At 46.5% G+C, this 21,860-nt stretch overlaps 2 protein-coding genes across 3 annotated transcripts in view; both read right to left on the reverse strand.

Moving 5' to 3' along the window:
- MAML3 (mastermind like transcriptional coactivator 3) overlaps nt 1-20,339 on the reverse strand; it is a 382,671-nt gene extending 362,332 nt beyond the window's left edge. For both annotated transcript variants that reach the window (XM_033134281.1, XM_033134280.1), the window contains exon 1: nt 19,841-20,339. In XM_033134281.1, coding sequence (XP_032990172.1) covers nt 19,841-20,305 — 465 coding nt within the window. In that variant the 5' untranslated portion in view covers nt 20,306-20,339. The remainder of the gene's footprint in view (nt 1-19,840) is intronic.
- Nucleotides 20,340-20,885: 546 nt separating this feature from the next.
- Nucleotides 20,886-21,377, reverse strand: LOC117037807 (zinc finger protein 503-like). Its single transcript, XM_033134282.1, has one exon. The coding sequence runs from the start codon at nt 21,356-21,358 to the stop codon at nt 20,918-20,920; it is 441 nt and encodes a 146-aa protein (XP_032990173.1). The 5' UTR covers nt 21,359-21,377; the 3' UTR covers nt 20,886-20,917.
- Nucleotides 21,378-21,860: the final 483 nt, after the last annotated feature.

Consider the following 21,860-nt stretch of genomic DNA (forward strand, 5'->3'; position numbering starts at 1 on the left):
CTTAGCCTGTCTCAACAGCAAGTCACTTTCACATCTACCTGGTCCCTCACAGGACACACACACACACGAAAAACACAGACAACTTCCAGCTAACTGCTCCCCACAGCTGTGCAGTAAGAAGGGGAAAAACACCTTGTATAACTTCCTCTGGTCCTCCACTGAAAACTCTGGACTTTGGGGAGGCTATTAGAAAAAGGTTAAATAGGAGACTAGATAATGATACACCGAGGGATTCGGGTCAGGAGTGTTTGAACACTATTCAGAAGCAATCGCTGTTGCGAGCTGGCGACCTCTTTAAAGAGCTTTGGAGAGAGGACAAAGTCTGCGAGCAAATGCCTCCGTGGGGCCCTGGAAAGAACAGGCGCAAGGCTTCTTATTTCGCACAGGCATCCTTGAAAACATTCGGTCTCCATTCTTTAATTCAAAGATTACTAGGTCCCCATATCTCGTAATTATTTCCTGTATGTGGCATATGTTCTTACATTGTTCTTGAATTTCAGTTTTACAAAGACATCACTTTACGTACACAACAGTACACCCTTTCTTTCATCGTTAGCTCCTGGGATCCTGGTCGACAGCTTTAGACCCCATCTTTCATTTATTGTACACAAAGTTGTCCATTATTTGATATTCTCGTACCAGTAAGCATTGACTTCAAAAGTCCTATTTGTGTAACTTAAAAATGAGTATGTAACCCTTTTCTGCCCCTAAATCTAGATCCAGCTCCCTCAGAAAATGTGTAGTATTACCCAAAGCACCTTGTGCTATCAATTACAGGGTCATGACCAACCAGCCACTAAAGCCACCTGATTGGCTCACCGTCCCCTGGTACTTTATAATGATAACTGGATAGTATGTAATTACAAGGTCCCTAGAAGATACTTATAATTGAATCAAAGGGCATTTTGTGGAATGTTTGCGATAGTGATTAGAGGACCACAAAGTGACAGTATTTCTAACTCTCGACAGCCAGAATGTAAATGAAGCACCCTAAAATTCAATTATAAAAGTCCTTTAGGTATTAAATAATTATAATACAAATCACATTAGGGGGGAGTTTTGTTTTTTAATTGGACTGTCCTCATAACCCCTGAAGAGTGTATTTCCTAATAGTTTGTAAAACAACACAACTGGATTTTCAGACTCATAGTTCTTCATCCAACTGGAAGAGCTGTAGCAAAGGTAGACCATCCAATAAACCTGTTTCTCCTTTTGCTTTGTCGTCTACTTACTTGGTGACCTAGAAAGTGAGCTGAGTCTCACTGTAGCTCCATTTGTCCCATAATGTGCTACAGAATGCGAGTGCCTAATGTGATTGTGCAAATATAACATGGCTATATGGATAGATTTACACATTTAATTTAATGGAAACAATTTTCACCTATCCTTACCACCCAGAAATGTCTTACCATTTCTTACCCCATCTTTCCCTCCTGTTCTCCAGCTTTCCCTCCTAGCTCTCGTTCTTATTCCCTGTCCGTCCTTCTGCCTCCTGTACGTGTTCTCCCTCGGGGGAGGTTGTGACCGTTGTCCTAAAACCTCCAGGAATGGCTGTGGTTGGCTCTGCAGTGCCTAGGGCAAGGATAAGGAAGAGTCAAGTGTACGTCTTTTTCAGTCATTATCTACTTGCTTCCATTTCTTAAAGGGAGAGAAGGGACAAGATTGCTCCTCCAACTCAGGAAACTGGGGAAAGTAGAAACAGAAATCCTTCTCCCCTGATTTTGACTTGTGTAAACACACTGTCAACGACAGGCTTGAACGGAGGTTCACAGTCAAGGAGCTGCTACAACGACCCAGCAAGTAAACAAAACAGGACCCTAATCATCCCTCCGGATGTTCTGAATCAATCACAGGCATAAACTGTCCCAACTCCTGAAGGCCCCAGCACATAGATATCCCCTTACAGCAGATTTGCAAGATCTAGTTTCTTCCCCTTAACAACATGTTTTCAAGGCCAGTGATCAAAAATGTGAACACGAAGGCCTGAAAAAATATCCATGCCCCCAGAAGAGCCCCGGTATTAAAATATAATAATCTCTGATGAGTGATTAGTAGAACAACGCAGAAATAAATAAATATACAGATACATACATATGCATATGTTTTCCAGTAGATTTGGCCTTGTCATGACCTTTGCTCATGAGAAAAAGAAATTCGCTCATCCCAACACCAGAACCCAACCTCTAAAAGTATTCTGCAAAAAAAGCTCCCACAGACACCAAGAATATGGTGGCATTTGGTGCTCGTCAATCGGAATATCAAGACGCTCCGTTGTCTGTTAGCTCCTGAAACAAAAAGATTCTCACGCACGGAGCCCAACAGCCCAGGCTCACGCCGTCCTCATGGAGTGTGATTCTCCGAGACTCGCCTTCTGCTACGTTTGCAGGAACCACTCTCCCAGGACCACACAGCCCTTCTGGATCTTCCCTTGCACTTGGGAGTCAAGGGGAAAGGAACCAGAATGGGTGACCATGATTCCATAGAGGTGGAAGTCATAAAGGATTCAGGGTGATGGCCAGACTGGCCAACGTGGAGAATGTGCACAGGGCTTGTTAGGGAGACCCCTCCAGGGGAAAGTGGAGTTAATGACTCATTTTATGCACACACACATGCCAGCTTCACACATTTAAAAAATGGAGCCAGCCTCTCAGCAAAGGCCCTGTTTTAGCGCTGTCTTGTAAAAACCAGATAGACGGGTCCTCTCTCTCCTTGCTCGCAAAGACACTGGCCCTAACCTACTTCCTGGTTCCAGCTATTCCAGCCTGGAGAATGAAGAGGTAATGTGCACAAGCACTAAAACAAAACAAAACACTTTTCACTCTCACAAGAAGAATTGAGCACCAGTGAATTAATGCATTTCCTAATTAATTGGCATTCCTGTAGAAAAGTTTCCTTTTGTGATGGAGCCACTGAGCTGCTAGGGAAAAAGATCCTCATTTATACTCGCTAAACAAATGATTTGATTAGTGACCAAAGTAAGGAGGTGTGAATGCTCCCCAAGCATGAGCTTTTCCGCATGGCCTGCGTCAGCTGCCATACAGCGAGGCTGGCATGGTGCCAGGAGCCCTCCTGCCAATGAGACTAGAAGTTTCTGAAGAACTACCACAGACCCAAAGCTGGGAGAGTCCCCCAAACAAAAGCCAGCCACCGAGTTCAACAACTGGCTTGCAATGGCACCATATGCTCCACAATATTGTCCTGTTGCAACACGGGGGCCTGTCTGCAGTGCTCCCGCGTGTTGCACAGCTGTCAGCCCAGGAGCTGTTTTATCATTATTTTCACTGTTTTATTACTTTTCTGGGAATTCAAATCAGTGTAACCACGCTTGATGCACCGGGTGAAAAATGGTGTCTCCCTCCCGTTCCTCCTTCAACCTAATGAATTGCCTTTTTTCATATCAAAGAGTAATGAGCACCACACCACATAATATTTATTCACGGAACAAAAGACATAGAAATGGAGGGGGTGCGGGAAGCAGAAACAGCTCCTGGGTGTGGAGAGAAGCAAAGCTGGACATTCCGAAGGAGTGCCTCACTCTGAACCCCACGGACACGAGGTTCAGTTTTTAGGAATATCCAAACCTCAGCTCTCCGCATGCTTCCCTGGAGCCCCGCTTCATGCGAGTCCCTCGTCAATGCTTAGTGACCTGCTGCTCAGAGCTGAAGAGCTGACAGCAATCCGTAACTCATCCCGTACATTGAACTGTGAACTGTCTAAACCTTTTCTTTCTCCGTGGAATTCCTCCAAAAAGCCTCTTCTTTTTTCTCTGATGAGCATTAAGCCAGCATATCTAAGAGTGTTCTAGATAAATGCTTTTCCTGCCCACGTCAACAATGGCCTCCACTGGGGATGAGGCAGGAAGGGGCCTCACTTACCTCTGAAGACACAAATTTCACCCACTCGCTCTTTGCCTTAATCAATCTCTCACACTCTGTTCCACGGGTTTGTTTTTTGTTTTTTTGTGTATTTTTTTTTTTTAATCCAGAGAGTAGAAAATTACATACAATAATAGTAGGAATAACTTAACCCAACCCATGGTTAATCTCCTTCTTTATAGACATTGAGGAGACAGTTTAATTGTCCCCTTTGCAAAGGATCCCCAAGGTGGGTGGGGCAGGATGGACTAGTATGTCAAGTCAATGCTGAATGAGCCATGTTTCTCGAACACCACTTCCCCGAATGCACACACCACCAAAGTGAAAGGAAAAGTATTCTTTTTAAGGTAAGATAGCTATTAAACAAAGATTTGCTCAAAAATGATACTCGCTTATGCTAAGAGAGATGAAAGTTACAGACTCTGCAAACATAAGGAATTTTTAACAGCTGAGTTGCAATTTCTTCCTCCCATTTTATTACTCAGTGTCTTGAATTTCTCCATTTAAAAACTCTCTTTTGAGAATTTCAAAAAATAGAGAACTTTGAAATTATGAAAAATATTTAAATTCTTAAAAATCACAAAATAATCTACTTCCTATAACCGGTGTCACTCAGACGGTTGTGAACTTTAACACTGAACAATTTTGTATCTGGATAATTTTAAGCATCCCTCGTGCTTCCTCCTCTTATAGACTCATTTTCTCTAAGTCTGTCAAAGCTAATTATCTCTCTTCACGAATTTATGGCTCTTCAGTGTATCATAAACACATATATGACGAAAAGTTGAAGAAAACAAGTGAACTATGTGCATTATACTGTGAAAGAAAAGACTTTGAATTATTTGAATAAGTAATTATTCAAAGTATCCACTCTTTGTTAATAGAGTAATGAAAATGACACTAGAAAGAGTGGATGAGAATACCAAACACCGCCATTCCCTCTTTCCTCTTCCATATGCAGTTGTCCCCGTCCCCATAAGCCAACAGAAACTCCTCCATCAATTTAGGGTAAAAGGGAAGCAAAATTCTCGGGTTTGCAATCCTTTGACATTCCAGACCACGGGGAAACACCAAGCCTACCAAACCAGTAGCACAGACAACCTGTGCCTCCGCGGAGGGAACAGAGGCATGAGTCCCACAAGCACCCACTATCATTAAGCTTCCTTTCACTGTTGTTACCTATTTCTGAATGTTCCAATTCCAATCTCAGACCACAAACTTAAAGGTAATAAAAGGCCCTCAATGATTCCTATCAGTCCTTTCAATCTAAGAACAGGATCAAACACTGAAAAAAAGCAACAGCCCATTTGGATTTCAATAGCCCAGGTGCCAGATATCCCTGATCCCCCAAGCACCAGGTTATCTATCGTACTTGGTAACCTTCAGTTACCGGTACGTGTTCCGAGCTCACTGTGGGCCCATCCAACCAGTACAACCTGCCAAAAATATTTTTTTGAGTATGGTTATTTACTGTTACAACCAACAACTTTTTCAAATCTTCCTTCAATAGGTTCTGGGAATTAAGTAGCATGAAATCTAAATTTAAAATCATTGTTTCCATGCTTCATTGAAGAAAATGAACGTGTTTTTAAAACCCCAGTAGCAGCTGCAAACCATTTAGGAATTCCTAGTTAAACTGCAAAATGCGTTTTCAACCATCTAGCCATAACAACTTCTAAACTGAGAAAGTTGCCTCTTTATATAAACCACCTCTGTTTACCAAACATCTGGTAAAGGGCTACTGCAGGATGTGAATAGTAACAGAATGTGACGGATCCCCTGAGGTGCGAGGTGTGGATCTGCACACACCACTGTGAGAAAATACCTAGAATGATTAAAGATAAACAGCACCTGCATGCTTTGCAAAGGCGGCCATTGCTATAGCCACACATTTTCCTCCCTGCGACAGGAGAAAGGATGGACTAAAATACCACAGTGGATTAGCACTGGGGATGAAAGGAGCCCAGGACAGAAGATGGGAGCAGGCAAAGGGAATGGATGTTTTACCCTGCTGGGAACCGGCATAATTATCACTTACACATTCTGAAGCCAAAACTCAAGCGTAAACAATTAAAACAATTTGACCTCCTTTTTTTTATTTGGTATCTAGAAAATTTTCTTGAGATCTGACACATCTCCAATTTCTTTGCATAAATCTTAACATGAACCCCCAGATACTCCTATTGATGAGCTTATATGCTGTGGGGATAAAGCCAGTAGTGCAGTTTCCAGGCTCTCGGCCTCATGTGGAGGGGTGCTCACTCAGGTAGTAAATGGCCATCAGCTGTGATTGGATGGCCATCAGCTATGGCTAGTTGGCCGTCAGCTGTAACCAGTGAGCCACTGGCCACTAATATAACTGCCATGGCTACACTAGCAGAAAATGGGGGCTGGCAAGAAGATGGTGCTGCGCTGGTAAGCGCGGACTGCAGTTAGCACGGCGGAGTGTGGGTTGCGGATTGCAGAGAAGTGGACGGCAGGTTGCAGATAGTGTGGCTTCTGCTTCCTGTGTCTCCAACCCAGTAGTGGTATGACTCCCCTACCTATGGCTCCGTGGGTGTTCCTTTTTGGCCTCACCATATCCTGCGTTCTTATGTGGGAAGCGGGAGCTGAGACCCCGCCTGACACCCTGCGTGACAAATGGCAGAGCGAGCAGGGTACGGTGTCGGCCAAAGCTCTCCAAAGGGCAGTGGAGCAGTTTGTGCGTATGAACACTCAGCCTTAGGAAGACCAGGAGGAGCAGCTGCTGGAGAGCTGGACCCCCGTGGAGGGGTGGAAAGACATGGACGGTTCCCCAACCAGCAGAGGCCGGAGAAAGCCAAGGTTGTTGCGGCCCTGTGGGCTGGGAAGTGCTTGCTGAGGCAGCCCGGATGCAGGACTTGTAGTCCCAGGAGGAAACACTTGCTGAGTCCTCCGTGGGAGATGCAGGTGAGGTCAAGGTCATCCCTCACCCCCAGGACAGCCCTGGTGAATGACTATGGACTATGGGGAATTGCCTTCCATCCCTAATTTAATAGAGCGCTTGACTGTTTGCTTGGGAATGTACCGACATGTAGTGGAACTGGCGGATGTTTGCTTTTGTGTCTCAACCAGCCGCCGTGGAGAATATGTGAGGAAGTCTGGCTGAGTCCAGGAAGTCTGGCTGTGCCCAGAAAGACTGGTGGCACCCTGAGAAACCCTGGCTGTGCCCAGGAAGACTGGCTGTGCCCAGAAAGACTGGTGGTACCCTGAGAGGCCCTGGCTGTGTCCAGGAAGTCGGGCTGTGCCCAGAGAGAGTGGCAGTGCCCTGAGAACCCTGGCTGTGCCCAGAAAGTCTGGCTGTGCCCAGAAGGACTGGTGGTACCCTGAGAAACCCTGGCTGTGCCCAGGAAGACTGGCTATGTCCAGGATATTGCATTCACCTCCAGGCTCCTCGCACAGGGCTCCTCACGGAAGATGCTTGTTGCATAGATTGGGAGACGAGACCCTGTAGGGGTGGAGTATGGGGACAGAGCAAGGAGTGCAGTTTCCAGGCTCTCAGCCTCATGTGGAGGGGTGCTCACTCGGGTAGTAGATGGCCATCAACTGTGATTGGATGGCCATCAGCTGTGGCTAGTTGACCGTCAGCTGTAACCAGTGAGCCATTGGCCACTAATATAACTGCCGTGGCTACGCTAGCAGAGAATGGGGGCTAGCAAGAAGATGGTGGCTGAGCCTGCAAGAGCGGATTGCAGTTAGCACGGCGGATTGCGGGTTGCGGATTGCAGAAAAGTGGACAGCAGGTTGCAGACAGTGTGGCTCCTGCTTCCTGTGTCTCCAACCCAGCTGCTAGCAAGACTATAATGGTATGACTCCCCTATCTATGGCTCCGTGGGTGTTCCGTTTTGGCCTCACCATATCCTGCGTTCTTATGTGGGGAGCGGGAGCAGAGACCCTGCCTGCCGCCCTGCATGACATACGCATAATTATGAGCTCTCTTAAAAAAAAAAAAAAACAATAGATCTGAAACACTTTTTGTAATATATGTTTAAAAAACTCTATAATAAGGCAAGACTTGATTCTAAAATAGTCAAATCAACTCTGGACTCTTCAAACAGGCATAAGAAATTAGAAGTTTACTGCAACATAGCTGTAATCTCAATAGCTTTTGGAAAACAGTTTTATCTAATAATTATAAATCAGATAGCTATGAAATAACAAATATTCCAAACAGACAACCATTTATCTGTCTGCAATCAATATAAAGGAAAATGCTATACTTTATGCAGAATGCAAGGCAGCAGCCCACCTGGTACATAGGTGATAGTCATCCTTCAAAAGTAAACATTTTAGTGCCAGAAATGAAAGAAACAGATCCAGGAAAAATCAGAAGCAAACACAAAAAAAGTGAGAGGACATTCCTCAGAGATAGTAGAGCAACAAAACTAAACTTGACTCTTTAAAATTGACTGGCAGCAGGAAAAGTCAAAGGTTGGCATTTTATTACAAGACGAGGGCAGTAAATGTAAGGGTCTCTGGGTTTATCACATTGGATGGCCTAGTTGCACAGTTAGGAGCAAGGCTCTTCTTTCATGTGCACAACCAGCCCTTGCTGTCTAGCTCAGCTATGGAAAAAGCCGATACCTAGCTGTCTTCACACTGAAGCACCCTCCCCTCTAGGGGGCCCTGAGCACACAGCCACATCAACTCAGTTGGCCAAAGGGTTTTTTCTCACTAAGATGCTGTGTCGCACAGACAAATGGCAGAAAGTGGCTGCTGCTGGACAGCCCTGGGTCAGGAATGGAAGCAGAATGCCTAGTTTCTTGGAGTCACTTGGTAGAGAATGACCTGTAAAGTTTAGGCCACCAAGCACTTACAGTCCCACCGCTGGTTTATTTCTATGGCTCAAATAACTGCCACCTACATCTTGTACAAGTTTCCAGGTGTGACACAGGGGAAGCATGAGGTGGTGGTAAAGGAGACGGGAAAAGGAGGAGCACCTGAGGTGTCATGGCAGGGTGTCGTAGGGGGTCTCCGGTCCCGCTACCCGCACAAGAACACAGGATATGATGAGGCCAAAAAGGAACATCCACACAGCCACAGATAGGGGAGTCATACTACTGTATTCTCGCTGGCGGCTGGGTTGGAGACAGAGGAAGCAGGAGCCACATTATCCGCAACCTGCCGTCCGCTTCTCTGCCAACCAACCCCACTTACTAACTGCAATCCGCGCTTGCGAGCTCAGCCACGGCAGGTCTGTCAGTGACTAATGGCTGACCGGTAACAGCGATGGCCAACTAGTCACAACTGATGGCCATCTACTACCCGAGGCAGCACCTTTCCACGTGAGGCCGAGAGCCTGGAAACTGCTCTCTGGGACTCTGTCCCCACACGAGGCTAGACGTGTGTGAGGCCAGGAGAGCAAAGTGGGGTCCTCGTTACAAAACAGCAGGGCCAGACAAGGACCAGCACCACCAGTCTTAATTCCGGCTCCCGGTCAAACTGATCTTAAAACCTACAAGGAAAGTCAAGTATGTGAGCACTGCTCCTTGGGAGAGCACAGTTGTTTAGAAAATGCAACTGCTCACACCACCTTTTCAAAAAAGAACACTTCAGCTGGGTGAAGGCAGAATAATGTTGCAGCCAAGCACGTAGATTCTGCAGCCAAACTGCTCCAGCTACGTAAAAATAGAGACGCTAGTCATTAGTAAGTCGGTGCAGGGAAGCTGCTCTGCCAGAGGTAAATCGGACGACCAACAATCTGCCGAAGAGCAGTCTTCAGACCACGTCAGCACATGTGTATAATGAAAATGGATAGGACTCCTCACTGTCTAAACAGATGCTGTAAGGTGGCTGTCAAGGTAAGTCCATTTGGATGCATTTTCTACAGTTGGCCAGGTCAGCAGGTTGTTATTACCATGTTACACAGATGACTGGATTAGTCGGGGTAATTCAATCTGTAGGAAGTGTCAACTCACAGACCTGAGGTTTTTCTGACCACTCAAACCTGCGCCCACTCCCACCCCAGCCACCACATCGCCCACTGAAAGACACTTGACAAATAAAGCCACACAGGCCTGTCAAGTGCAAAGCTGGAGAAGGGTGATGAGAACTACAAACTTGCTCAAGACAGTGAACTTCCCACTCTCACAGCACAAACAGGAGCTGGTTGATTTGACTAAACTCCTCCTCACTTCGTCTTTAGGACCGGATGAAAAGAAGGCAAGTCATTCCTGGAAGATGTGGTGCCTGATATACAGCCTTTAAAAACCAACAATGTTCACCCTACACTGCAAAGACCAGCAGCACCAGTTACTAGAGTTCATACTTTTTTTTTTTAAAGCTGTATTTTAAAGGAGACACAATTATTACTTGCCCTAAAATGGGTTGTAATAAGATTCACGTGCTATATTAAACCACATTAGATTAAGAAATTTTTTTTTTTTTGGCAACATGTTCTGTTTAGACATGCCATACTACATGTATCGAAAGAAGTGCAAGTCTGTGCTACAGCAATGCTCACGTTTGTACCAGGGAAATATTGGTAAGGATGTTCCCTGCAGTAACGTTAAACTGGCAAAAGAGAAACTCCCAGAGTGTTATCAACAGGGGATCATTCAACAAATCATGGGACATTCATATTGTGGAACGCTATCTAACAGTTAAAAAGGATGAGTGCAAGATCTATACGTACTGACGTGGCCAGATCTCCAAGTCACAGTATGTGGAAAAAATGGATCTCTGAACCGTATGTATTATATAACATTTCATTTATGTGGACAAAAACTAAGCGAGAGATATTCTAAACCATGGTAACTTCTAGTAGGAAGGAGGCTAACACTGACGGAGAGGAATGAAGCCACTTCATAATCTACTTACTTGCAGGTGGCAACTTATTCACCCAATACATAGCGTCCCTCCTACGTACAGGTCTTTTTCTAGTCACGGGGCGAAAGAGACAAAGTTCTTGTCCTCACTGAACTGGTTTTCTATTTCTATATTGTTCAAAAGTTTTGTAATTTTAAAAAGATGATGTAATTCCTTCTCCAACATCTCAGCCAAGTGGAATATTTTCACTCATCAAGACAGCCCGTTTTATCTTGGACCAGTTCGAATTTTCATGTAATTGTTTTTTTCTTTACTATTAAACCTAACCCGGCTCCTCACAGTAACTGCCAACCACCGATCCTAACTTTATCCCCTCGAGGCCATAAACAACACATCTAATCCTTTATTCACATGACAGCCCTTCGAATATTTTAAGAAAGCAATCTTATCATCCTCTAAATCAGACTAAACTCCTCCAAGTCTCCCAACTGTTCTTCATATGACATGGTATCAAGTCTTTGCACCTTCTTGCTTGCTCCTTCCTAAATGCTCTCCTCTTCGTCTAATTTCCTCTAAGTTACGATCCTGGAGCTACAAGTGTCACCTGGTCACAAACAGGGAAGGCAAGACGGTCATCTGCCTCATTTTTAACAACCGTACTTTCATCTTATTCTCTACCTCACCACAAAGTGATTTTATTTGAAAAATAATGAAATAAGTGTTGTTACAGAAAACAATGCAAGAAAGCTATCGCTATAGAAAGCTTGCAAGAAGATATAAAGTGTTTATTCAGCACCCTTAGGATTTTCCTAAATGTCAGTGTATTAATGACCCCCGTTAACATATTCTCATTAAACCACAAAGACTATTTCATACAGCTAATCTGAAACATGAAACCATGCCCTGCTGCGAGCGTCCAATGACAGCAAGGATGCCGCTGTACCCCCAGTGCCCAGAAACAGGGCCCAATGTGAAGCAGTCGCCCACTACCTAGTCATCACACCTTGGCTTATGCATGAGGGAAACAGGCCTCAAGTCACTCAACTTTTACGTCTGCGCTTGGGCAGAAGGCAAACAATTAAGCGATACGAAAGTAATCCCCCAAAATAGGCCTAGGTTTTGGACAGCGCCATAAAGTTTTTGGGATCTGACCTATCTACAGAATTCATTGGAGCCTACCAACCACACCGTGAGGTAAAAAAGAATGATGACTATTCGCCTTCCTGACAGGGAGACGACAGAGGCAGACAAGTCTGAAGTGAAAAGCCAGCCTGTCACCTGGCTGGAGCTAAAATGCAACACAGCAGTCCTTTCCCTCTTCCCAGGCGCTCTCTCCCGCATGCATCGCAGCCCCTCTTCTTCTCTCCACCCCATTAAGGAATGAGAGTTTTGAAAAGTTGTGAGGAAAGCCCCACTGTATATTTTCACCATTCTAGGGGAGCTCCTTGTTTAAAGCAGGGTGTCTCAGCAAACAGCAGCAAGACTGATATTTGGACCAGGCCATTCTTTGCTGTGGGTGCATTGTAGGATTAGGATGTCTAGCTTCCACCCACTCACTAGACCGTGGTAGCACCCTTCAGTTGGGACAACCAAAATGTCTCCCAATGTTGCCAAGTGTTCCGGGGGGAGGGGCAAATCTCCACTGAATGAAAATCACTGATTTAAAGGAAACCTATAGTAAATCCATTCAAATGGAAGTAGTAATTATTTAAGAGAGCATGGAACTATTTTAGGAACATGATTTCCCCCCCCATATGGCAACGAACACTATTGCCATTGACTCTGGAAAATACGTATTATTTGCATTTTGGTAAGGTCTGCAGGTTCAGCATAGACTACAAAAAGCATACTTTACCTCTGGAAACTCTCAAGGCACCAAGATACTGTCTGCTTACCATGTCTCTGTCCGTGTCACCCATTCCAGGTGATGCAAAAATCCTCATCCCCTTTGGCTTCTCCTACCTTACTTACCATGAGTTCCTTAAAGCCCTTTACTCGGCCCCAGTCCCTTTAGACTCACTCTCAATCACTGAGCTCCTTTCAGCATCTACCAAACAATCAAAGAAAATACAACCAACCACTGTGAGAGTAAAGGGCACTACAGAGCTTGTCTTTTTAGAGCGGTGCAATCTTTTTGAGTCACAGTTACGACCCAGGTTGAATCTGCACAAACACTGGCGGCACTTCAGCCTTTTCCTTCAAGGGGCAAGAAGCTCCTGTCTAGACCTGAGTTTTCTGGAGGTGGAGAAAGATATTCTCAGAGACAAGGAGAGATACGCAGTAATGTATCCTCGTAACATCTTCACACGCACAAGCAAACGCTTCTATAGTTGAAGGCTGAAGCGCTCCTAACAGGAAACATGACACAACCAGATTCTACGCAACAGGATGGAGATTTAAGGAGTTAGAAAGGAAATTCTGGAGATTGTTAGGTAAAAATTAAATGCTTCACTTCAATTTTCTACAGTTGTTAAGCCATTGCTAAGGAGGATGGGTATTAGTTATTCATATTCTAAGATTCTACTTCAGCAGAAAGGTCATTCCAACCAATGGGAGGTCCGATATAATTAAAAACAAATGTCTAAATTATTCTTTAGGAATCACTTTCCTTAAGTCAGAGGAAGTACTACCAGGCTTTTGAGATTTTTATTCAATTCCCCCAAGAAGAGTATGCATGGCTTGCCTTAGAAAACCGAGCCACCATAGTAATTTCTTTCTTCTATGTATGTGTGTTTTTGGACCTCAGGGAATGCTGTTTCTTTCCCAAATGGAGTTGCTTATCGACAACTCAAAAGCCCTTCAACTGTTTAACAGAATAGTCAGATAGACTTAAAAAAAAGAAAAGAAAAAAAAGGGTGCTCCTTCTCACACAGAACCCAATAATCTTGGAGCAGCCTCTCAACTCCATCTTCTGAGTAATTTTATCCAAACTTATTTCTTTAGTTCTTTAACTTTTCTTAGGTTTGAACACAAAAACTGTTTATTTTTTAAGGAGGGCGCAGCTCACAGCGGCCCATGCGGGGATCAAACCGGCAACTTTGGTGCTACTAGCACCCAACTCCAACCAACTGAGCCAACTGGCCACCCCCACAAAAACATTTTTTAAGTTAAGAAATATTAATCACCCCCCCCCCCAAAAAAAAGATGAAGTATTAATCAGTTCTTGGCGATAGCTGGTTTTCAAAAGCTACACTTCCAACTCACAAACATGAGTCATGAATTTTGGGAATGTCTGTCTGAAAAGCTGCTGCATTTTTAATGAAAATGTAATTTGGGGGATTCTATAACTTTGGAACAGTCATCTGTAGGTCAGCTTTTTGGAAGCAGAAACCAGTGACAAATTAGTTGGAAAGAACAGCAAAGTAAAACATATTATTTTACTTAAAACATCATGAGAAGGGGAGATAAACTCAGTCTGAAGCTGTTGAGATGTCACTGGCATCAAGCCTAATGCTGAAGAAAAAAGCAAACAATCAAAAAACCTGTTATCACCTTAAACCTATCTAGAATAATACCGAAAACCTACAGAGAATATATACTGCCAAAGTCTAGGATGCAAGAGTGTGATTTAGCATTTTCTTCTATGAAGCACTAAGGACTATGCACCCACATTGTTGAAGGAATGAATGAAATTTTAAAATTCAGTCTATTTTCTATTATTTATGCTAATGAAGGGTAAATGGTATGCAAAATCAAATCAATAATTAATCCAAAATAATTGGTATCGCACCCAATTGTTTGATTAGTTATGAGAGTAGGAAGCACCGAAATTAAATTTCTCTTCTTATTGCTTCTTCCCACTCCTTGGCAAAGGTGCTAAAGATCAGTGAAAAGACCAAAAGGTTGGCAGCAGGAGGGGGAAGGAAAACCAAATCAAACAGCTACAGGATCTGAAAACTCAATAATCAGCTCTGAATAACAGAGTGAAAAATGCAAAGCTATCTGGGAGAGTGAAAAGGCAGATATTAGGAAAATCTTGCGACTGAGTTTTAAATATGTTCCTCTTTATAAGACTTTGCTATTGGATTTCACAGTTCTCTACGATGGGTGGAAAAGATGACAGAATTTGGCCATCCTAAGCTCAAGAACACAGTACAGGACAGTTAGCAAACATAGAGCCCTGATCACAAATAAAATTCCCTAAATGACATTAAATAAAACATAAGTACTTCAAATGCATGCAAGAATTACTATGCAATGTGTAAAATGGTTTCTTATACTAGATTCCTTCAATGGTAGCAGCACTAAGGAGGGTGGAGAGAGAGGCAGAGAGAGAGAGATAAGATGATAGATAGATAGATAGATAGATAGATAGATAGATAGATAGATAGATAATCAAGATACTCCATTATTATCTTATTCAAATAGAAAAACCCTGTCAAGAAACCTTTTTAACAACAGTTGGCATTTAGTCTCAAAGAAGGATTTAGAAAATAACTCTATTGCTCTTTTAATGCTTAAAATCCTTTTCCTTCTTACAGAAATATCAGTGTATTAACAAATATAACAGTGCTATAACAAAATAAACCATGCACCTGAAGTGTTTATTTTCCTCCTTTCAGGCAGCAGAAAACCTACAGAGACTCTAAAGCTTGCCCTTAAAATTCTAATGAGACAGGATGGAAAGAGCTACATATACCACCTGCCTGAAAACTCAGCTTTCCTTGGGAACTAAATCAACCTGAGAGCATTTTGTAAATTATGACTAACGACTAATGACTAACTGTGCTGCTACTTTTCTGATCCCTGGCTGCCCAGTATTAAATAAAATGTACCATAACCAAAGAACACAAATACATATGTATTGGAACTTTAAAAAACAAAACTAAACAAAATGTTTCTTGAGAATTAAAAGACAAACACTTGTGAAGCACAGAAAAATTTCAAAAAGTTTTTCACAAACTTAAGACACACCTGCGTGGGCTATGGAGGGCTTTTCAAGAGACACCTGTCAATCTTACCACCCAGCATAGCAGTAGAACAGAAGCCAACGCAAGGGGTTCATAGGAAAGGTTAAGAAATGGTTTGACATTACAAGCTTGCCCAAAACCTGGATATACAGCCAGTAATATACCTTCAACAGGATAAGAAATGGGAAACCAGATTCATTTATACGGAGGTTTAGTGATGGACTGAAATGTAGACATTACCTGGATCTATTCCAGGAATGGATGAGAACCTTCTGGATAGGCTGCAGTTTTTTCCAATACTTAGTAAATAATACACTTATTATCAAATGAACTTTATGTGATAAACTTTTCAGAGCAGGAATCACCTAGATTTATGCAGTCTGTAAACTGTGTATAAATTAAGCACGCTCTGAAAATCATGATGGTGCTGTTTAGTGAAAAGGTCGTGAAAACATGGGATTTATCCAGGTCAAGGCAGACTACCACCATTTTGAATTTCTGAAGATTGCACTGTCATACGTTTTGGGGTGCTTGAATGATTACACAGAGCGTTGTCAAGTCAATCTCTCTTTGGCTTGAAAATGAAAGTTGTCGATTGGAATATACCTGAAAATTGTAAGCAGGATTTCAGTTCCAAGTACACAGAATGAACAATGTCTCCTTCTGTTACCACGAATAATTATAACTATTTTAGGAAAAGGCACATTTTTCAACTGAGACTCTCTAATAGTTGAAATCAATAATGTTCACCTACAAATCTTGGGGCAGAAATATTTCTGTATAAATAAAGTGTAGGGAAGGTGGGGGGCATCACTTGACTACACATCCAGAACTCCCTCTGAGATAAAGCAGCTTCAAACCCAGGCCTGGCTCCCTGCTCTCTCACTGGGCTTAGAGACCACACAAAACCCAGGCCTCTCCCAGCAGTCTGGCGCCCAGGAAGATTTTTAGTTCACCTCACCCACCCTGCTTTTTGTTTGCTTGTTTGTTTTTGTTTCTCATGCCTATGCTTATAAATGTATAAGGTAAGAAAACAAATCAAAAGAGGGAAAGCCCTGATTAGACAGCCTTCTTAACCCAAGCCAGGTAGAAAGAGAACTAATCGATATTTAGTACTTTGGACATATTGGCCCTACGAAGGTAAACAAGAGCAATAAAACAGAAAAGAATCCTGTATGTCTTTATTTTTTATCATCATCATTATTATTATTTGGCTCTGGTTGATTATTGCTTTCCTTTAGGGCTTTCCAAGTAGAGGGCCCAGTCTGAGAACTAAATATAATTGCTCTATGCCCCACCAGAGCACAGCTATAATCCCGCAGCTAATTCAAGAAAACCAAGGTCAACATTTTCTTTGCAACCTGTTTTCAAGATTTTATCTCATCTCATGCACAGGCTAAGATATCCTTTCATTTCAGGGACGAGTGTGAATTTTTAAACTAATTATTTTTCAAGAAAGAAATAACTTGTAGAGGATGATGTCAATTTTTTTTTTTTAACTTTCCTTTTTCTGGTACATGGAATTTACATGCAACTCTTTGTTTTAGATTTAATGCTGTTTCTTTTCATTACACTCATCACACATACTTCCCACTGGTATCAGTGGGAGATGCATTTGAAGCTAGAATATACTATTCTGCACACAGCTTTGGCGTTTACATCAGTCTAATAAATAGGCTAAATTGTCACAAAACTGATTTAAAAACTTAATTTCAGGCAGTCATTTTTCAAGTCTGCTAACTTGCTAAACTGGGATTCACTATGAAATTTACAGTTTATGTCGCGTCCATTCAAGTAAGTAGTATCTTTTCATTTTCAAAAGTAAGCTCTGGCTTCGGCCTGCTACCTCCTTCCAGGTACCACCAGGATCCTGGGCTTGCTCCACCTGCGGGTGTATGAGAACCCAGGCGTGCGCACCCCACATCCTCCCCTAGACCCTTCTGAGGGCCGGAGTGTGCCACCCAGGAGAACACAACCTGAACACCAAAACTTTTTGGCTGCAAACTCTACTGCTGTTGTCCGCGACGAAAACGGCAAGGTACTGGGAACGGCGCTGGCTTTTGTTCCAGCGGTGCCCAGCTGGCGAGGTCAGGCCACAGCAGTCCTCCCTCCCGAAAGGTCTGGGGAGATTCCGTGGGACTAAGATTTGGGAGCCGCACGAAAGCCCGTTTCTACGCCATCCGTGCGCGTGGGGTGTACAAACACATGAAAAGGCGGCGTAGCGTGCCTTTCAAATCCTGCTTCAACCTTAAGATTCACAAAGTGAGTCGCCCAATCCACCATAGGGCGCGAGGGGGGCGGGGAGAAAGAGGTACCAGAAGGGCGCTGGAGATAGTCAAGATGCAGGGCCGGCCCCGCCTCCGGGTACAATCAGAAAAGCTACAGTGTGCCAGCGGTTTTTCGGCTTCCTGTTTGTAAGCGAGAACCGCCCTCCCTGACTCCGTGACACTCGTTCTTCCTCAAAACCGAGTCCGCCTCTTCTTCGCGCGCGGGGCCGGAGGGGGCAGGGCCGCGGGGCGCAGCGCCCCTCCCAGCCGGCGGCCTCCTAGGCTGAGCTGGGCCGCGAGGCGGACAAAGCGTTTCCCGCTCCCTCCCCCACGGACGCGTCCCAGAAGGGAGGGGGAAGGCGGGCTGGAGGGGGAGGAAGGTGCTGCGGGCGGGACTGGGCCGGATTGCGCCGAGAGGGAAGGGAGGGAGGAGGGGCTGGGCGGCCTCGGAGAACCGGGAGGAGGGCAGGATTCTTGAAGCCCAAGATAAACAAATTGTTCCTCTTCACGTGCGGGGCGGGGGAGGTGGAGAGGGTGGAGAGCGAACGCCGAGGCCTCGCCTCTTCCCCTCCCCCAAGCCGGCTCTTTGTCACCGAGTGCCGGCCAAAGCGCCCGGCGCAAGCCGCGGCAGTACGGGTGACCCCTCGGCGCCGATGACCCAACCCGGGAAGTGCGCGACTGTCAACCGCACACCGCGAGGGCCTCCCGCGCCGGGCCCTGCGCCGCCGATCGAGGTGCGGTGTGCCCGGGAAACAGAAGGCGCACCGCGCTCCCCGATTCCCACCGCCCGGCGGGCCCCGCACACAACACGCCGCACTGACCCCGGCGGCGAGTGGGGGGAAGGGGCTGCAGACACCTTCCTCGAGCTTCCGGCCTCCCCCACCCCAAAAGGAAAGTACAAGAACCGGAGAGAGGAGATAAGAGAAAGGATTCCACCCTCAGGGTTAGGGGGTGGGAACTGCCCCTTCCTCCCAGAGAAGTTAAGCTATTGGCTGCTCAGCCTACCTCGAACCCACCCACCCAGCCATTTAAGCCTCTTTCAGCTCCCTGCTACTGTCCACTCCTCCGGACTGATTAGACAGGCCCAGAAAGTTGGCGGGGCGGGGGGCGAAACGGAAAAAGCTCGGTGCTTGCAAGTTTAAGGGAGGAGGGGACACAATCCCCAGCGAAGTTGCGTGGCGGGGACTCGGCGCAGGCTTAGGGCGCAGCTCTCCCCTCCCACCCCCGCCCCCGCCGGGCCGCTCCCCCACGCTCCCCCGGCACACTCGACCCTCCCTGCAGCTCCACCTGCCGGGCCAGCCCCGAGTCTCAAGCGTCGGAGGAGCGCACCAGCGCCCCGCATCCGCGCGCGCTTCCGCGAACGCGCGCTCCGAGGCACCCTCGTTCGCTTCTCACCCACTTCAAAGTTCATTCACAAAACTCTCAGACTTTCTCAGCCCAAAGGGGGTGAGTTGGGGAGAGGAGGCGAGCGCCTCTCGCTTCCCCCTCCGCTCCCCGGGGATGAGGGCCCGGTGCCCGCCCAGAATCTGCGACAGCATCAATTCCTCCCCGCACCCGGCGGATGTGCAGAGAGGGGTGGGCGAAGGGGGACAGATCTGGGGACGCGAGGCGGCACGACGAGGGGTGGGGTGGGGTGGGAGCGGTGAAGAGGAGGAGCGAGGTTTCAACTCTGGGTTCACTCTCTTTCAAATCGGTATCTAAGAAAGGGAGGGGGGGAAAAAACTTTTCCAGTGCCTCCCTCCACCGCTCCTCCAGGCTCCCTCCGCCCCTCGCAGTCGTGACTGGCTTCTCCCCTCTCGCCCCCTCTTCCCCAAATCTGACAACCCTGACAGATTAACAGGTAGCGGCAACGGCAGCTTTTCCCTCAGAAAAGTTAACATTCACCCTTCGGCTTCAGCCCACCTCACCCACCGTGCAAATCAGATCCTCGTCCCCCATGTAAGAAGCTCCACGCCCCCCCACGCGCGCGCGCGCCCCATGCCCACTGCCAGCGCGCCCTCACCATGATCAGCGTGTGGTTCCTCTGCTCCGCCGAGGCAGCCTCCGCATCTTGCTGGGGTTTGTTCTGGTGCTGCTGCTTGCCGGTGCCGCCGCCGGATTTCTTGGCCCTTTGCTCCAGGGTGCGCTGGTAGAGGCTCACGGTGTCCCGGCGCTCCAGCTCCAGCTGCTCCACCTGAGCCTGCTGGTACCTGTTCTCGCAGTTGACGTGGTGCCGCCGGCAGCCCTCGATGCGCTGGCGGAGCCTCTCCACCACGGTGCTGTGCTTGGGGACGGCCGGCGATCCGCCGCCGGGGCCCCCGGAGCCGCCGCAGCCGGCAGCCGGGTGATTGCTACTCGGAGCAGCTGGAGTACTATTGGGAGTATTATTCACACCGATCCCGGCCCCGCCGAGGCTGCTGTTCAGGCTACTGTTGATGCAAATACTACTGCCATTCGCGGCAGCAGCGGGGGCTGCGAAATCCCCCATCCTGCTCCCCGGGCACACTATTTTGGAAGAACTTTTTTTATCCACCCCCCTATCAGCCTCCTCCTTGGGTCCAAGGATTAAAATAGTTTAAGTGGAACGCGGGGGAGACGCAAGCACATGGATGGAAACAACGATCCCGACGGGGCGAAAAAAAGGGGGAGAGATTTTGGGGTAGGTTTTTTTGTTTGTTTGTTTCCCTTTTTTTAAAACTGTAAAGCTCAAGGAGAAAAAAAAGGGGGGATCAGAATGCCATCAGACACCTATCAACAAAAAGAATCACAACAAACTGAGCCAGCAGCAAATCGGGTTGCAACTCAGGAGGAGATCCGCTCCTCGCCTGCCTTCTTTTTATAATCCATTATTTTCTAATAAATTCCAGGAGATTTCCGGTGGTTGGCAAGCATTTTCTCCCTACGTACCGAGAAGCACACCCCATGTACACACACAAGCATATGCCTCCAGTGCGGACACGCGCGACACACACTCACTCCACACCGCATCGGAAAACGGCAAGCTTGCTTATTGCATTTTCCTTCCACAAAAAAGTTTTGGTGTTTATGCCGCCCCGTGTTCTCAAAGTACTTTGGCTGCTCAGTTGCATTTCACAGGAACCTAGATATCGAATCCTCGGGCTGGGGAAAGTAAACACATGGACAGTCCGAGGCGACTGCAAAAGTAGATCGGTGAAGTCCTTTGCAAAACGCCGCGCGGAGAGCAGCCCCTAACCCTCGGCTGGGCTGCCGCTGCCGCCGCTGCTCCTGCCACCATCACAATGATCAACTGCTCGCCGCCGCCGCCTCCTCCTCCTCCTCTCGCTCCTCCACCTCCTCCTCCTCCTCCATGCCAGCGGAGTGATATCAGGACGCGCGAGCTCAGTAAACACGGCAGCGGCGGCGGCTGGAGGCCGTGAGACGAGCCCCGCGACACGGCGCAAAACCCGGCCCGGACTCTCACCCGGCAGGAGCGGGCGCGGCACGCACCCGCACGGGGCTCCCTCCTCCTTCGCCTCGCGCTCCCCGCCCCTCCCACGCCCCCAAGCTCACTACTACCCATGCTGGCAAGTCGGAGCTGCCAGAAAGGAGAAAAAGAAAGATTCTGGAGGATCTTGGGAATGAATCAACTTTTGAACTCTGTGTGTGAGTGTGTGTGAGTGTGTGTGTGTGTGTGTGTGTGTGTGTGTGAGCACGCGCGCGCGCGCGCACGTGTACGCGCGGAGGTGGGCGGGGGCACATGGAAGCGCCTGGCTGGATTTCCTTATTCCGAGCGGGGTTATCAAGCGAGCCCAAGTTGTTGTTATACATTTATGCATTATATTGCAGAACTGTGATGAGCAGGCAGAAACATTGAGGTTTCACAGTAGTCGTCTGTCATCCCTATCCATGTGGAAAGAAAAAGGCAAATGAGTGACTTGTCTTTAAAACCCAGGTAATACTTCGCTAGTAATAACCCTGTTTATGGACACTTGTTCAAACTGTAGGCCAGTCTTCACACACAGATGCCGAATTCTGAATAAAAAGAAGTAGGCACCAAAAAAACTTGGAATATTATTTAATTT

This window comes from Rhinolophus ferrumequinum, chromosome 18, assembly GCF_004115265.2.
Source record: "Rhinolophus ferrumequinum isolate MPI-CBG mRhiFer1 chromosome 18, mRhiFer1_v1.p, whole genome shotgun sequence".
NCBI lineage: Eukaryota > Metazoa > Chordata > Mammalia > Chiroptera > Rhinolophidae > Rhinolophus > Rhinolophus ferrumequinum.

What these genes read in the sequence shown, in the direction of transcription:
- LOC117037807 (XM_033134282.1), bottom strand. Translation starts at nt 21,358, where the DNA reads ATGGGTAGTAGTGAGCTTGGGGGCGTGGGAGGGGCGGGGAGCGCGAGG.